We start from the raw sequence: 18,790 nt of genomic DNA, 5'->3' as shown, positions 1-18,790 counted from the left end.
AAAATCTGAAGAACGAATGATAGGCTAGCAGTGGAATAGGAGGCCAAGGTTAGAAATCAGGGCCAAAATTATATAAGGCTTTGAACACATCATCCTTTCTTTTAGGAGTTTATTTTGTTTCTTATCTGTAGTGATCTGAAACCACAGAACTATTTGTGCTATATATTTTGGTCCATTTTGGACACCTGCTGTTATTTGTAGGAATATGGGATTCATAACTTTTTAGTTCTTTCTATTATTGACAGATTATTGATAATGTTATATAATTAACAACGTGTTACATCACTGACTCATTTATGTGGGTTCATGAAAACAAAATTTTGGAGATCCACTTCTGGAATCCAGTTGGTTCTCTGAAATTACGGTCAACCAGAAATGGAAAGAAATCCAGTGTTTTTATTAAACACCAAGAATTGTGCTGTAGGTATTTGGCTCAGGTTAACCAAACTGCTTTTTGGTTATTACAGTGCTTTAAGAGGGTAGAGTTGTTTTTATTCAACACGAACTGCAGTGGCGCAGTGGTTAGAGTGCAGTATTCGAGGCTGCAGACTACTTCTGCTGACTGCCAGCTGCCTGCAATTTGGCAGTTCGAATCTCACCAGGCTCAAGGTTGACTCAGCCTTCCATCCTTCCGAGGTGGGTAAAATGAGGACCCAGATTGTTGGGGGGCAATAGGCTGACTCTGTAAACTGCTTAGAGAGGGCTGTAAAGTACTGTGAAGTGGTCTACAAGTCTAAGTGCTATTGCCATATAATCTATTATTACCTATTTATCTGTTTTAAAATATGTTATGCTATGCAGTATAACAAAAAATTTTGGGGGGATAAATGAATTAAATTACTTTATAGTTCTAAACTTAATAAAATGTACTCAATCCTATTACATTAAAATACATTGCTTCTTGAACACCATGTTTTACTTTTAGGCCAAATTCAGGCTCAAGATATGAGAGTTAATAAAAACTAAAAAAAAAAAAGCACTACAGAATGATTGTCTTTCTTGACCTTGTCTTCTGAGTTCAAGAAAGCTTTACCGTATCTCCCAATCTGAAATTAATTCCATCCATCTCCACATAGGAGAAGGTCTGCACAGTTGTGTCATGATGAAGCTGTTCTTTCACGTTGGACGTAGACAGTCGTGACCAGATCACCGTATAGCCCATAGCCCAATTTGAAGTTGGACTGCTGAAAGTGCATTTTAGGTAGGCCTGGGACCCCAAAAGCTCAGGAGTAACTACTGGGTGTAAAGCTGGAATCTGGAATTTTCCTAGGTGGGAAGAAAAGCAGACTGTTATATAATGCACAGGAGTTAAAAGATAAATAATTCAACACATTTAAAATGATAAATAAGTCAATACTATAGAACTAAAAAAGACATATAAAGCTCTATGTTTTCTGAATGAAAATTATACATTTATACTATGCTATACTATGAGAATTGAAGAAACCTCCTGAATGAGAAAAAAACTAAAGAAAAACCAGAAAGTCCAGTTGCCTTTAAAATAAAAGCACCTTTGGGACAAACATGACCCTGATGAATCAGAACTTCTATAGACATTTATACTATGCAATTTTTGCAGACAGGTGAAGAATGAATAAGTTTGAAGTTGTGACTAAACTGAGTGGTTCAAAGTAACAAGGAAGTAAGAAATGATTATCAAAGCATTTCCAATGATTGCAAACAAAAGAGAGGTTTTGCTTAGTAATCTTTCAATATCAACAAGGGAGCACTAAAATAATATCCCTACTCAGTTTGATTCACAGTCATGTCCTCAAGGAAAAATTTCAGGCACTTCTAGTCATGGGATCCCATCTTCAATCTTTTGAATTATTTTAGCCCAAGGATGAAGACAGTAATTAAGTGGTAACCCAAAGTTAGAGGAACATCCTTTTATAGCCTATGGATTTTTTTTCTGCCATAAGGACTTTGAGGTTTCAGAAATATTCATGAATTCTTTACATTTAAAAATAGCAGAGAACAGGGATGTACTCTTGGTCCTGACTAGATCTTAATTCCCAAACATCAAAGAGTCAGAAATCATAATATGTGAAAGTCCTTCAACTATGATAATAACCAAATCTGGAGGGATGTACAGTAAGGAAGATTTTTTTTAAAAAAATATCCTTCATCTCCAATCCAGTAAAGAAATTTCTGTCCATTCAACTATAGGACTGGATAGGAAACATGGTTTTGGTATTATTGGCATTTGTTTTATTTTTAAAATATTTATTTACATAGCCCCTTGTTTAGAAAACAACTCTGGGCAACACATTTTACAATGATAATTAAAAACACCCATATCAAACCAAACCAAAGATATTGGCAGCCAAGGGCACCAATTAATATACTCCAATGCCCCTTAGAGATAGACTCTACTCTCTAGTTTAATGCCGAAATGTACAAGCTATTTGTACAGTACCTTACAAATAGCCCTGGCAATAGTAAAACATTGGTTGCCAAGATTGCATATTTGCTACAAATAAGCATAAGAATAAGAATAATAAACCAGTGTTTGCTTATTTAACTCTCAGTTGCATTCTCACTCTACATATGAGCTTTGGGTGGTCTCCTAATTTCCAAAAGTTTCTTTGGAAATATGCACGAAAGATCACCAAAGTGAATGTGGAACAATGCTTTCATCAGTTCTGCAGATAAAAGATAATTCATATACTGTATGTAGTTCATGTTATTAAATTACCTTGAATGATGTCTTCTGATTCAGTTCTTTTGGGATCAAAAGAGTTGAGCTGTAATTCTTCAACAACAAAAGAAATAAATCAATTAACTTGGAATTGTGAAGTGGTGAAGCAAGTGGTAAGAGTTTTCTGATACTTCACTGGACATATTTTGACGTATTGATCTAATAGCTTTTATAGTTTTCACGGATTCTTAGGTAAGAAATATGTGCCTCAGCATTTCAGTTTTGAAATGCAGAAGTGGCTTGCTTCTTTTGGAGGTTGGAAATAAGTCTTTTCAGCATTATATATTTCACAAAGAAACATAACCAGTTATGTGCAAATATACATAACTATGCAAAATCAGTCCTGTCTGTCTGTCCCTCCATCCATCTTTCAGATATTGGGAGTAGAATGGGAAAACTCACCGCAATTTGCCATTGTCAACTCACTGCAGGACAATTCAATTTAACAATTTAAAATAATTAAAAAATAATTTAAATTTTTGTTATTCACATTTCATTTTGTTCCTTCTTTTGCATCCTTTCTGTGTTATTATGTAACTCTTGTCCTGCGGCAAGTTGGCTGTGGCAAAGTGACTTGGACACAGTTAGTTGTCCTGCAGTGACTTGGCTACAGTTAGTTGGCCATGGCGAGTTGGCTTTAGCAACCCTACAGAGGGATAGATCTGGTCTCAGTGATTTGTTCCTTATTTATTATATATAAATCAACTGCCCCTGAAGAAAATTTGAAAAAATGAAGACAACACCAAAACATAAACAAATTCAAAAATAATTTTGACAGTTTTTCTGATATGCATTTTTCATCATATTTTTAAAAATGTACTATGTTTATTTTGTCTCCAGGCCCAATTCAAACTTCTGATTCTTACCACAAAAGTCTAAATTACATCTTCTAATATCAAGAAAAGTTTACATCAATATAAATATAGAAAAATATTTTGTGTAGCAACATCTCGATTATCTGATAATTTGAATAGAGAGATTAAGCCTGTCAAAGGTTTGTTTAATGCAGATAGTAAAAACATTTTAAAAACTATTTTATATTTTAATTATTTTATTAGCGCTACCCTCCTGGAAATGTTCTTGGGGTATTTTATGTGACTCTTTGATTATAACCTGTTTTCATGTTTATTATAAATACATTTTGGGACTACAGATAAGATTTAAAACTCAGCTTCTAATACTGAAATTAATAAAGAAATGGTAACATGAAGTTTAATAGTATTGAGATCAGTGAGCTTATTAAAGTTAATATTGTGCCATCCATGTGCTTTGCAAAATGTGAAAACAATGTTTCTTGCCTTCTTACAATATAAAATCTGATGCAAAAAAGTCAGAAGAAGAAGGGTAAGGGATAATCATGCCGCAAAGTTAAACTGAGTTACAGAAGGCATGGAAGTCAGGAGATTATGCCAAAATCATGACAGAAAAGGGCATTTTCGAGGAGAGAACTGAATTGAAATAGAAGTGGCATCACTCAAGTGTTCAGAGAGGCAGTTTCAAGCACAAAGGGCAATCAAGGAGAAAAAAAAGTAATTGAGTAGACAAGAAACTAAATGCATTTATAAATATTATACTGTAGTTGTCCAAGAAAGTAGCAAAGATTTACCAATAGAGTGCTTTTGATGATGACTGGGTATGGAATAAAAAGCTATCTACCACAGCTGGATTTTCTTTGTGTGGATTCCTTGAGATTTAAGTCGTCCTGCAAAATCCACATAATGCTACTGTTCCTTCTAAGAAAGACTCCTTTGTATTATTCTGTAGAAGTGATGGATTTCAAATGGTATAACAGACTTAGTGAGGAATTGCTATCTGCAATTCCTTTTCTTTCTTAAATACAAAATAGTATTTTATTTTTTTCTGTGCAGGGGTAGAAATTTCTGATCAAAGTAAAGGGCCGTGGGTGGCTCAAACTGCTAAGACAGTCTGTTATTAACAGCAGCTGCTTGCAATTACTGCAGCTTCTAGTCCCACCAGGCCCAAGGTTGACTCAGCCTTCCATCCTTTATAAGGTAGGTAAAATGAGGACCCAGATTGTTGGGGCGGGGCAATAAGTTGACTTTGTATATAAATATACAAATAGAATGAGACTATTGCCTTACACAATGTAAGCCGCCTGAGTCTTCGGAGAAGGGCGAGATATAAATGTAAATAAAAAAAAATTAAAAAAAAGTCAGCCAAAAGTTATTGTCTTTTGGCCTCCCTTAGAACAGCTTTCAAAGAAACTTGTTCATTTCCAACAACTATTTCAGTGTTAGACCCCATTTAGTAACAAATACAATAAAAAATGCTCAAATACATTATTTTCACTCTTTAAGCCGAACGTGGAAACAAAAAAATATTGTGCACAAAGTGTAACTGCAGTAAATTTTCCTTGGTGACACACTGCAGGTTAAAATCTGCCAAAATTATAACAACCATTCTATAAAAACATTTTGGGCAGCTGCTGAGTTATTATCTGCACAGTATGTATCTTACAAAAAGCAATGCTTGACTTGCTAGGTCACCAAGATATGTATGGCAATAACAATGTGTAGCAAAAGGAATACATAGAATACAGTATAGGCCATAAATGTGGAGTGCATGAAACTCACCTTCTGCACAATAGCCCATGCACCCTTGAGTAGGTTGCAGGAGATAAACAAGGAACTCCCCACAGTGTCTAACTGAGATGGGGATTTGAAAGAGGCAACAGTCTTTGGTGCTTCCAGAAAAGAATTGCCAGGTTCCACAGGCAGTCAGTGCCTTTCGCTCTCCAGGACGTGGGAGAGAATCTGATTGAAGGGATAGCCAGATTGGGGCTTGGGTTCCACATTTGTTCATCTGTGGAAAAAGAAAAGATAGTATTTAAAATTCAGGAGTAGAGCACTTAAACCAAGGGTATCAAAGTCAAGGCCCATGGGAGGAATTGGGCCCTCAGGGTGCTTAGATCTGGCCTGCAGAGCTGCCCTGCAGGCCAGGACCAACAAAGGATCAGCCTGTGGTGCCTCTGTCAATGAAAATGGGCTCCCAATTTCCACTTTCACCTGGGACAGCTTCCCAAACTTCATTTTTGCTGGCAGAGGATTATAGGAGGCCATCCCAGGCAAAAGTGGAGATTGGGAGCCTGTTTTTGCTGGCAGAGCACTCAGGCCATCACAGGCAGTCCTGACACGAGTGACGGCAAGCTGGCCATGCCCCCCCCCAAGGTCAAACACAACCTTGATGCAGCCCTCAATGAAATCGAGTCTCGGCTTGTCAATCCAGGTCCGTGAATCCATAAAAGACCAGCAGCAAAAAGATGGAAGCAGAGTTCTTTAATGAGTAACCACAGCCAGAATGCAGAATAAGTCAAGTTACAGGGTCAAAGTTAGCCCTGAGAGCAGCTGCCTCTCAGTGCTATTTATACATGCTGTTCATTTTAAGCCACCATCTGGCGGCTAAGACCCCCCTCATCAGTTATTTGTCAGTTTTAAGATTCCCGCCTCCGTGGAGCGTCTCTGTCCTCCCCGGCACACAATGCATGACATCATCAGAGCCAACCACTGTCCCTTTGTTGCAGCTGCTTCCCCGTCCATTGCAAATGCCGCCCTCTACCACCAGAGGACACTACAGGTAGTTTTGGTGGCTTCATCTCCCCCTCGTTCCCCTCCGAATGTCGAGTCCTGGCTGGGGCTTGACATCAAGTTTGACATTCCTGACTTAAATAATATACTTCTTCCAATGAGTTGTGAAAGCAGGCGAGACAGAAGGGTCATTGAGCCCCAAATGACATTATCTTGTCAGATCTGATCAGTGATTCAGTTTTTGGCAGTTAGGTTCAAGCAAAAATTAGACCTATGGTTGTCTATCTCTAGCAGCATCTGAATAGAATTCTGCTCAGGAGCCCAGTTAAGTCAATTAACAATGAAGATACTCTTTTTCTCAAAGCAAATTGTTTCCTCTCTTCAGTAAACTCTATACAAGTTCTGAAAAAACAGCAAAGGTGGTATTTGTCCGGTTCGGGCAAACCAGTAGCGGCGGCTCTGCCCACCCACCTGGTAGTCATCACATCCTGTTTTTGACTCTCTGCACATGCATTTGCGAATCGGTAGCGAAGGTAAGCGAATACCGACCCTGAACAACAGCAACAACCTGAAGAAAGCTTTAATGCAGAAACACTTTTAAACCACAAAAAGGCACACTTATCAAGTCTGTTCCCCATTGCTCTGACATTTCAACACTTTACTAGTGCAATATACAGTTGCCTTGACTATAACATTGTTTCAATGTTGTAAAACTGTATTATTTCTTTTAGTGAGCAAATATTACTTATCTTAAATTAGACACTAAAAATTCTGTATATAAAATATCGTAAATGATTCGAGCCATACTCTAGAGACACCACTATATTAACTTTAAATGCTCTGCAGCTTGTTACCATAATGGGAGATGGTTACTGCTCTAAGTTTTTGCCTGTATTATTTATAGAACACATTTACTCTTATTTTATGCCTTTTAAAATGGTAATCTAAACCATGGTTTCTATGATCCCAGATTAGCCGCCCTGTCCTTTATTCATTTAGCTTCTCGTCAATACCAGAATCAATGATAAAATATTATAAAAAATTAATGTGATTTCTCAATTGTTTGCTGTGGGCAACAGCACCTTCTCAGGAAAGATTTGGAAAAAAATGGATTTTTTTTTTCTCAGATAATCATTCTTACTGGACCATTCTCCCTATAAATAGCTATGACTGATATTGGTTAAAGATTCTGCCTTAGATACTGAAAGTTTCTGTAACAGCTAGAAACTTGCACTTTTTGAAGAAAAGGCTAGGAATCCAATATTAAGATTATGTAAGGCAAGGGTCTTCAAACTTGACAGCTTTAAGACTTGTGGACTTTAAGTCCCAGAATTCCTGAGCTAACATGACTCAGGAGGAGGAGGAATTCTGGGAGATGAAGTCCACAAGTCTTAAAGCTGTCAGGTTTGAAGACCTCTGATGTAAGGTAATAACATAATCCATAGAGCCATGGTGGCACAGTGGTTAGAATGCAGTACTGCAGGCTACTTCTGCTGACTGCCACTGACTGCAATTTGGCAGTTCGAATCTCACCAGGCTCAAGGTTGATTCAGCCTTCCATGCTTCTGAGGTTGGTAAAATGAGGACCCAGATTTTGGGGGAAATGTGATGACTTTGTAAACCACTTAAAGAGGGCTGTAAAGCACTGTGAAGTGGTATATAAGTCTAAGTGCTATTGCTAATAATGCAAATATATATGGAATTTCACAGCTAGCCTGGTCAACTGAACAATATATCTGAATATAGAATGCTTCCAATACTAAGAGATTATTTAATTTGTATTATCTTATTCATTCTAGATTGTAAATGTTTTTCTCTGCTTGATCTGTTCTCGGAACTCTGCCAATTATTATTTATTTGTATGACCAGGACTGGAGAGGCTACATTCAAATCTACCCTCAGTTACAGTAGCCGTTTGGGTGACTCTGGGCTTCATTCTTCATTCTTCAGCCCAGCTTACTTCACAGAATTGTTGTGTGTGGGGGGGAAAATGTGTGCTGTCTTGAGCTCCTGGAGAAAATGTGGGATATACAAGCCATGATTAAGTACCTCTTAGCTTACTATGATATGTGAATCCTGCCTCAGTGAAGTTTCCTGTCTTCACAAATGACACCTCATTGGAATCTATGCTGAAAGAAAGAAACTTTTTTGAAAGAAAAATGTTCTGTGAGATCCTCATGGCACATTTTTACCATGTCTATTTTACTGCTGTAATCAGTTACACTTGAGCCATGGCTGACTTTAGAGGCACTCAGTCTCTGTGAATAATAATCTTACACTAGGGAGGAAGATACTGTTGTTTGGTGAACATTTCTTCTCAACAGATGTATCAAAAGTATCAGATGAGCCTGAAAACAAAATTATGGAAAACAAAACTAATGGATTAAAAAAGAAAAGTATATATATCTATATATATATATATATCTATATATATATATATATCTATCTATCTATCTATCTATATATATATATATATATATATATATATATATATATATATATATATATATATATATATATATATATATATATATATATATATATATAATAGATAGATAGATATAGATATAGATACAGATACAGATAGGGAGGGAGGGAGGGAGAGAGAGAGCAAAATATACCAATGAAAACAGATGTAAGTGGCTCATTTTCAGCTTTCAAAAACTGATGATCAAATATTTCTAGAGTTAACAGTTATCATTCTAAGTGTAGATAAGTAAAATGATGCACAACTACAGTGAAACCACTGTATTTGAGTGCTGTATAATGTTTGAAAAAAATATAACAGAAGTTATGTATCTTTCTTTGGTGCAATTTTGCCAGAATTCTTAAGAAGTTGCAGCAGCTTTTTTGTAGCATTAAAGAAATGGCTCTTGTGTATGACTAAAGGGTTGGGTTGGGGTCTCCTGTAAGTTATGTTTGCTTCACTATAGTTCTGTCAGCTAAAGTTTACATGGCATGCCAAGAAAGACACACATTAGCTCATACACACACACTGGAAGGCTCCCTGAGCACTGAGAATAATGATTTAGGCAAAGTAAATTAATATCAAACAATTTGACATGGTAAATTAATTTCTTGTTATGGCCTTGTTTGAAAAGCAAACCTTTTCTTTGAAGTTGACGATACAGTAATATTTATTTTAATGGGAAATGGCAAACTGGGAATGTCGTTTAAGATTCACAGAGTATTATTGTGGAAGAATTTAAGGTCATGATATATAAACCTTCTCACTATGCTTCATCCCTTTGCTCTTGATGCTGCTGGTATTTAAATATGTCTTTTCTTTTTTGCATTTGTTCATATCAGTGTGAGCCAAAGGATCTTGAGGTGGTTTAGAATACAAAAATAACTACTTTAATTTATCAAATCATTCATGTTCTCTGTATACATTTTCTTACAAATTTGTACTTCCTAGAGCAGAGCGGTAGAATGATCTATGGAGGGAAGGAGGGAGGAAAATGTTCCAATCCTTGATTTGATCCAGTCTGATCCTTGCTTGCCACCTAACTGCCAGTCTTCTTATGCCAGAAAAAACATTGTGTACTTCTAGCCCAGAAAATGCTGTATTGTATAGGTTCTTGATGGTGAACCTATGGCACATGTGCCACAGGTGGCATGCAGCACCCTCTCTGTTGGCACGCAAGCCGTCGCCCCAGTTCAGCTCCTCTGCACATGCTCTCCTCTGCCTCCCACCAGCCATCTGGTCATTGGGTCTCTGCTGCGCATGCACAGGGGGAGGGATGCATGCAGGGGGGCCACACATGCATGCTCATGGGGATGCTGCAAAGGTCTTACTGTGAAAAACTGTCATAAGTCACTTTTTTTCAGTGCCATTGTAATGTTGAACGGTCACTAAATGAACTGTTATAAATCAAGGACTACCTGTAATATCACAATTTTGTTTAACAAAGCCCTTGTTGGAACATTCTTCCTCCAGCGATCAGGAGGGTCCAACCCTGCTGGTCTATTGTGAAGCAATAAAGTAAAGACCTAGTTCTGAACCTGGTATCCTATATGTGCAAAAGCTGTATTGTATTAAAAAGATGTGATTCTAGCGATATTAGTGTTGTCAACTATGTAGGCTTTCTTGACTGCTGTGGATTTTAATTTTTTTTCCATTTAATTTTTGCATCTGTGGAATTGTTGATATTCTGTTTGTTCTTGTTTGCCACCCAAAGTCATTTGTTGAGATGGATAGCTTTACAAATCTATTACATAAAGAATAAATCAGTTTCTAATGTTTGTGTGATTAGAAGCTATCATGTATGTAGCTAAAATTCAGCTAAAATATTTTAATGGAATCAGAAATCCTGTTTTCTAGCCTATTTCTCACTGTTCATTTTCATATTTTGCTGATATTTCTTAATTTAAGCACCACTAACATGAGATAGGTATATACCACCCATTGTTAATCTATCCAATTATTTGATGGACAAATATCACATTTTTTTTAAAAAAAGTGGAAAAGCTGCCTATTTCAATTAAATGATAAACATACTAGCATTACTCTGCTACATTTTGATTTACCTATTTCATCCTGTTTATTCAGGATTTAGATAATTTAGATATAGGCTACCACTGATTGAGTATTCACAGATTGAGTATTCCTAGTTATATGGGAAGAAATCATTCCAGTGGTTTGTTTATGGTCTGGGTAGATACTGTATGTTATTAAATATAAGTAGAAGTTCATGTGTGAATCTCTCACTTACATTTAATTGATATAGCAAGTTCTTCAGTATGATTCTGGCTATTGGTTACAGGCAGTTTAGCGCCTCACAAATTAAATGTTCTATTTAAATTAATTGAAAAGTAAACAATATCTCAGTTTTGGCATCACATGTCCTGACCGCATGACATATTCATTAAGGTATATTTCAATATATTTCATTCATTTAGTTTTCCGGTAAATGTTAGTAAAATCATCATCATCATCATTTCAGCCATTGTCTATCCACTGAAGGATGAAGGCCTCTTCAGCATGCTTCCAACCAATACAGTCCTGAGCTTCCTTTTGCTAATTGGGCCCACAATACTTGTTGATGTTGTCAATCCATCTTGTTTTAGTCTCTTTCGTGGACACTTTTTATCAAATGGGATATTTATTTATTTATTTATTTATTTTGTCACACAATATATATAAGCGTAAGCATGAAATAACTTTACAATATATAAGCATATATATAAGTATGAGTATGTAATAACTATATTAATTGGCTATAACAAAAGGAAACAATAGGACAGGAATGGTAGGCACTCTTGTGCCCTTATGCACGCCCCTTACAGACCTCTTAGGAATGGGGTGAGGTCAATAGTAGGCAGTTTTTGGTTGAAGCTTTGGGGATTTTGGGAAGAGACCACAGAGTCAGGTAGTGTATTCCAAGCATTAACAACTCTGTTACTGAAGTCATATTTTCTGCAATCAAGATTGGAGTGGTTAACATTAAGCTTAAATCTATTGTGTGCTCGTATATTGTTGCAATTGAAGCTGAAGTAGTCTTCAACAGGAAGGACATTGTGATAGATGATTCTATGAGTTAAACTCAGGTCATGTCAAAGACGGAGTGGTTCTAAATTTTCTAAACCCAGGATTTCAAGTCTGGTGGCATAAGGTATTTTGTTGTATTCAGAGGAGTGGAGAATTCTTCTTGTAAAATATTTCTGGACACGTTCAATTGTATTGATGTCAGAAATGTGGTATGTGTAATGTATCTTTAAATGTTTTGGCGGGAAACAAGCACGTTGCTGATTGGTTGAAGCCGCCGGTTAAACTGTATATAAGGAGAGGTTTTTCCCCAGCCCGGTTGCTGGGTTCACCATATATTAAAGAGCTGTTGTCACTACCCTGGTCTCCAGCCTCGTTACTTCCCGAACTTAACACTGGCGACGAAGGTGGGATCTCGAGGCTAAGAGCACCAGGAACGAGCTGAACGCACGGAAGAACCGAACCCAGCAAACTCAGGGCAGAAATGCAGCGATGGCCAGCTACACTCCGCCCGCGCCGTTTGACCCATCCAGGGAGAAATGGGGAACGTACATAACCCGTTTCGAGAGCTTCCTCGAGGCAAACGAACTGCAAGGAGTTCCAGACAACCGCAAAGGGCATATTTCCTGAGCCACTGCGGTCCGAGGTCATCGACATCGCGGAAGCCCTGGCAGAGCCAACGCCGGTACAATCGGTATCGTGGCAAACTCTGCAAAATCTATTGAAGAACCATTTCGCGCCAACACCGTCCAAATATATGCGGCGTTTTGAATTTGGAGGCGCAGACAGCAAGAGGCGAATCCATCAGCGATTACATGGCCGCCCTGAGGAAAGCCTCCAAGGATTGTGGGTACGAGACTTGGATGAGGAGCTGTTAGAGCAACTCATCCGTGGGGTCAGAGACATTCGTTTGCGGGCGGCTGCTATCAAAAAGCAATCTAACGCTGGCAAACGCTCTGGGCGAAGCCAGAGCTCATGAGATGTCCACCCAAGCGGCGGAAACCCTACAAAAGCCACTCACGCCAGCGGCGGCGAAATCAACCCGGTCCACAACGAAGAAATCCAGACCGAATCAGGCGGCGAGGATGAGGAAGGAGTTTGTCTCACCGAGAAGGGGCAAAGACCGGGATGAATCACGGAAGTTGCGGAGGGCAACACCAGCGTCAACAATGCAAGTTCAAGGGCGCTACATGTCGGCAGTGCGAGAAGAAGGGCACCTGGCTCAAGTCTGTCGAGCACCCCAACCTTCCGCCGAAAATTCAAACCAACCAATCAGAGCGCGGGATCGGCAAGGCGACCCGTGATTGGTCAAAACAAAAGGCGCGAATTCAAATCGAGCGACCGTGATAGTAGGCCGTGCAGCAACCCGCGAGAAGAAAATCTTCACAAAACCGAAAATCGAAGGAGTGCCGTGCCGACTAGAAGTGGACACAGGGTCAGCGATCACAATCATGTCCTGGGACACTTTTGCAGCTTTGCGAAAATCGCCAAACGCAAACTGCAAACACAGCGGCTAAGAGTTCACGACTACCAAGGGAATCGCATCCCTGTTCGAGGGACCACCTCCGTCCGCGTCGAGTACGGACCACACAAGAAGACCCTGCCCATCACGATAGTCGAAGGGACCCTGCCAAGTTTGTTGGGACTAGACTGGTTCCGTGCGTTGGGCATGGGAGTGACTGGCATCTACAGAAATGACTTTAACCTAAAGGACACACTCATGGACGAATTCGAAGATGTTTTCAAGGACTGCCTGGGCAAGGACAAGGGACCCCTATTTCCTTCAATTTAGACCCCAGGTAGCCCCATACGGTTAAAAGCAAGGAGGGTCCCTTTTGCCCTTAAACCCAAGATTGACAGGGAGATAGACAAGCTCATCAGTCAGGGGATACTGGTGCCAGTCGATCATGCAAAGTGGGAGACGCCAATCGTCACCCCAGTGAAACCAGATGGGTCAGTTAGAATCTGCGCTGACTACAAGGCAACGTTAAACAAAGCCTTGCAAAAAAGCGCTTACCCGGTCCCCGTGGTGCAACACTTGCTGCACTCGCTGGGGCAAGGGCACGTTTTGCCAAATTAGATTTGGCCCAAGCCTATCAACAACTGCCTGTAGACGCCAACACAGCGAAGCCCAGACAATTGTGACTCACAGAGGTGCTTTCAAGTGTACCCGGTTACAGTTTGGGGTGAGTGTGGCACCTGGTCTATTTCAAAATTTAATGGGCGACTTCTGCAAGGGCTCCGGGGTAGTCCCTATTTTGATGATGTATTGGTATCAGCGAAAATTTAGAAGAATTGGGGGCGTTTGAGAAAAGTTCTGGGCATTTTCGGTCAGCGGTCTAAAGGTTAAAGTGAACAAATGCCAAATAGGGTAGAATCCGTAGAGTTCTTGGGCTACAGAATAGACAAGGAAGAATCCACCCACTGAGAGCAAGGTCAAGGCAATAAGAAAGGCTCCAGCGCCCAAAAACAAAACAGAGCTACAGGCATTCCTGGGTCTAGTGAACTTTTACGCGGTCTTTTGAAAAATAAGGCAACCGTTGCCGAGCCGCTACATAAGTTACTGGGAAAGAATACTGCTTGGTCTTGGGGAAAGGCGGAAGCTAGGGCTTTGAGCAGTAAAAACCTACTCTCGGCGATAGCTTACTGATCAGTATCATAGCACAATGCCATTGGTATTAGTTTGCGATGCTTCCCCTTACGGGTGGGGCTGTGCTCAGCCACAGGCTTCCAAATGGCACAGAAGCCCCAATAGCCTTCTACTCCAGAACGATGTCCTCGACAGAGAGGAACTATAGTCAGTTGGATAAGGAAGCTCTAGCTATAGTTTCAGGGGTAAAAAAGTTTCACGAATAGAGACTTTGAAATTGTTACAGACCATAGACCACTGTTAGGGTTACTGGCTGGCGACCGCCCAACGCCTGTGGCACTTTCGCCCCGATTGACCCGATGGACTATCTTTTTAGCCGCCTACTCCTATAAACTGCGGCATCGGCCAGGAAAAGAGTTGGGGCATGCGGACGCATTAAGCAGATGCCCACTACCAGGGGCGATCGAGGACCCCACTCCGGGGACGCCCATACTGTTAATTGACTCTCTGGACTCTGGCCCAGTCACGTCTAAGGAGGTGGCTCGGGCGTCATACCGGGACATTATTTTGAGAACTGTACTTGGTTGGGTACAAAGAGGGTGGCCCGCTGCGCCGGGCGAGCGTTTTAAAGAGTTTGTAAAGAAACGTGGGGAACTTTCGGCTCAAGGGGGGTGCCTGCTATGGGGGGATCGAGTGGTGATCCCAGAGAAATTGAGGAAAAGGGTGTTGGATCTTCTCCACGAGGGTCACCCAGGGATCGTAAGGATGAAGGGTCTAGCGAGAAGCTATGTGTGGTGGCCCTTAATGGACTCGGAAATTGCTGAAAGGGTAGGAAATGCCAGGCCTGCCAGGAGTCAGACCGCTACTAGCGGCCCCGGTTCAGGAATGGGAGAGACCCCAAGGGCCCTGGTCTAGAATCCACATTGACTTTGCTGGGCCCTTCCACGGCCAAACCTTCCTGGTAGTAGTCGATGCCTACTCCAAATGGCTGGAAATCATTCTCATGAGATCCATGACAGCCGAGGCCGTGATCTCAGTCCTACGGCACCTATTTGTAACCCATGGGTTGCCCGACACGTTAGTATCCGATAACGGCCCGCAATTCACGGCAACCCAGTTTGAGGAGTACTTGGCAGAAGAGGGCATCCGGCATGCCCTCTCGGCGCCTTTCCACCCTGCGACGAATGGCCTTGCAGAGCGTTTCGTCCGGAGCGCAAAGGAGGCATTGTCCAGACTCAAGCCAGGCGACTGGCAAACAAAAATCGATGTTTTCCTGGCCGTCCAACACAGAACCCCCTGTGTCACAACCGGCAGAAGCCCAGCAGAATTATTAATGGGCCGAAAGCTCAGGTGCCCACTAGACCGTTTAAATCCAAACTATACACCGGAGGGTTACAAGGGGGGACTCGAAAAAACAAGAGGGATGGAAATAGGCGACCGAGTGTGGGCACACAACTATGGTGAAGCAGGAAAATCTGGGTAGCAGGAAAAATCCTAAACATAACAGGTCCAAAATCATACTTGGTGGAGTTATTGGTGGAGTTACTGCAGAAAAAATAATTGCTACCAACTTGCCTTCCATTGAGGACCTGTATACTGCACGAATCAAGAAGAGAGCCGTGAAAATATTTGCAGATCCCTCGCATCCTGGACATAAACTGTTTCAACTCCTACCCTCAAAACGACGCTATAGAGCACTGCACACCAGAACAACTAGACACAAGAACAGTTTTTTCCCGAAGGCCATCACTCTGCTAAACAAATAATTCCCTCAACACTGTCAGACTATTTACTGAATCTGCACTACTATTAATCGTTTCATAGTTCCCATCACCAATCTCTTTCCACTTATGACTGTATGACTATAACTTGTTGCTGGCAATCCTTATGATTTATATTGATATATTGATCATCAATTGTGTTGTAAATGTTGTACCTTGATGAACGTATCTTTTCTTTTATGTACACTGAGAGCATATGCACCAAGACAAATTCCTTGTGTGTCCAATCACACTTGGCCAATAAAATTCTATTCTATTCTATTCTATTCTATTAAAGGACGGCCGAGTATGGAGGCGCCACATAGACCAAATAAGAAAACGCATAGCCGAACAATCCGAATTAGACGAAACAGGCCCTGACTATACAATGTTTGAATCCACAGCTGACTCAAACCCGGGAAAATCGCAGGACTTATCTGAGTTCCCGGAGGTCCAGCGACGCCAACAGGTTCCATTAGAAAACAGCAGGGACGACTCTGCAAATAATCCAGGGCCGGATGGCCTAGAGGAGGAGCTGAGAGGAGCAAACAGCCCCTCCGGTCAGCTCGACCCACTCCCAGGGAATGAACTGAGCAGGTCCGAAAGAGTCAGGAGACGCCCAGTCTATTTGCGTGATTACGTTGAAAAATAATATGTAAATATCATGTAAATATGGGTAAAGTGTTTTCTGGGAGGGAAGGAGTGTAATGTATCTTTAAATGTTTTGGCGGGAAACAAGCACGTTGCTGATTGGTTGAAGCCGCCGGTTAAACTGTATATAAGGAGAGGTTTTTCCCCAGCCCGGTTGCTGGGTTCACCATATATTAAAGAGCTGTTGTCACTACCCTGGTCTCCAGCCTCGTTACTGCCCAAACTTAACAGTATGGGTTCCAGACAGTTGAGTTGTATTCAAGAATTGGTCTAGCAAATGTTTTATATGCTCTGGTTAGTAGTGTAGTGTTTTTTTGAGAAGAAGCTACGTAAGATTAGGTTTACAACTCTTAAAGCCTTTTTTGCGATGTAGTTGCAGTGGGCTTTGGCACTTAGGTCATTTGATATGAAAACTCCAAGGTCTTTAACAGGGTGGGGGTCATCTGTAAGGTAATGTCCATCAAGCTTGTACTTAGTGTTTAGAGATGTTCTATGACTACCTTGGTCCACCTGCCATCAGTTCTTCTTGCTATGTGGCCAGCCCATTTCCATTTCAATTCCTAATTCATACTAATTCATATTGAAATATGAGGTTGCAAAGCTTGAAAACGCTTGAAAAATTACGGCAATTTCACATTTGGAGTAGTTTGATTAATATAATTTAAATGAGATGTTATTAACTCTGCTGCATATATTTGGTTCAACTCTAATGGTTTTCCCCTTATTGAGTTAAGTAGCAATTAGCATCTAAAATATATACAGTTTTCTCTGATAATACAGAGATCCTAATGCCATGGTATTGCAAGGTATTTCTGAATGAAGAAAGATTCTTAATAGTAGAAGTGAAACAATAACTGCATTCACACTGCCTTTAATATAGCCACTGAAGAAGTTTCAGTAGACAAATGATATGAAATATTTAAAAATACAAAACAATCATAAATGCAACAGAGTATGTGTAATGAGGAAGCAAGCTTGCATACATGTTCTTATGATGTATCTGAAACCATATGAAGCTCAGTTCATATATCTGTACATTTGTATATGTAATATTCAAATAAGTGGAAACCCATCTGGATCATGTGGTAGCCTATGTATCTTGTTGCAAAGAATCATAACAGGAATCACACTTAGTAAGTATATAAAACACTTTTACTCACCAGCAGTGCTTCGGTTTACTAACAGAGTGGGACTTTTTGTTAATCATGGGGATAACTGGTTAACTATATCTTGAATGTCATTAGTCATGGGATATACACACAGTCAACAAATTGATAGTGTTAATTGGGCCATTTTGATCTTTTCTAGAAGGAAGTTATTATATTAAGTGTTAGATTAGAGTTTACATATTTTAAGGTTACAAGAATTGCACAGATTGTTCCAAATTCAGAGTGACAATTTCACATTCTCACAGCAACTCACCCTACATTCCAGAATTTTTCTTCAGCTGAATTTTTCTTCAAGAATGTTTGTTTTTTATATTTTTAAGTGTACGCCAGGAAGTTAAGTGAACTCTGTTGAAATGGGGATGGGTGGGGGGGGGGGTCTAGGGCTTTTTGTTTTAGGGATTTTTATTTTCAGTGGGGTGTCATGATATTATGATGATGATTGTAATCTTTATACCCCCAGACTCACTGCTGTGAGATGGTCTTAAAATTAAATAATTTTTTAAAAATAATTTACTTTGTGTAAAATGTAGCTCAATTTGTTCAACCTATGGATTTTAAAATTATCACAAAAAGGTGAAGAAATTAAGAAAACAAACATGAAAAAATATATTTTGAAAATATGGTTTTTAATTAAAACTACTTTTTAAATAAGTTTTATTATTATTTAATCAGAATTCCTTTCTCAGTTTGAATCTTATTTTAAGTTGTGGTTCAAATGAAGAATTTTTTTAGGTGAGGTGGTGCTTTGAATTAGAAAGTTATTATTTCTTTTGAATTACAAAGTTATCTATAAAAGAAGCAAAGCAATATATTATTTATTTTGAATCAAGAAGCTATCCATCAAAGAAGTAAAACCTCAAAGGTGCTATAACCTTTAAGTCACTGA

General features: G+C 39.8%; 1 protein-coding gene across 1 annotated transcript in view; it reads right to left on the bottom strand.

The window, feature by feature from the left end:
• LOC131203457 (von Willebrand factor D and EGF domain-containing protein-like) overlaps window positions 1-18,790 on the bottom strand; it is a 181,398-nt gene that overhangs the window by 95,195 nt on the left and 67,413 nt on the right. Inside the window, exons 3-5 of the mRNA XM_058193736.1 lie at window positions 5,296-5,524; window positions 2,699-2,755; window positions 1,034-1,266 (exon numbers count right to left, since the gene is read on the bottom strand). Coding sequence (XP_058049719.1) covers window positions 1,034-1,266; window positions 2,699-2,755; window positions 5,296-5,524 — 519 coding nt within the window. The remainder of the gene's footprint in view (window positions 1-1,033; window positions 1,267-2,698; window positions 2,756-5,295; window positions 5,525-18,790) is intronic.

The sequence above is a fragment of the Ahaetulla prasina genome, chromosome 1, assembly GCF_028640845.1.
Source record: "Ahaetulla prasina isolate Xishuangbanna chromosome 1, ASM2864084v1, whole genome shotgun sequence".
Lineage (NCBI taxonomy): Eukaryota > Metazoa > Chordata > Lepidosauria > Squamata > Colubridae > Ahaetulla > Ahaetulla prasina.
The sequence above is the reverse complement of the archived record's forward strand: the minus strand, read 5'-3'. Positions and strand labels throughout refer to the sequence as shown.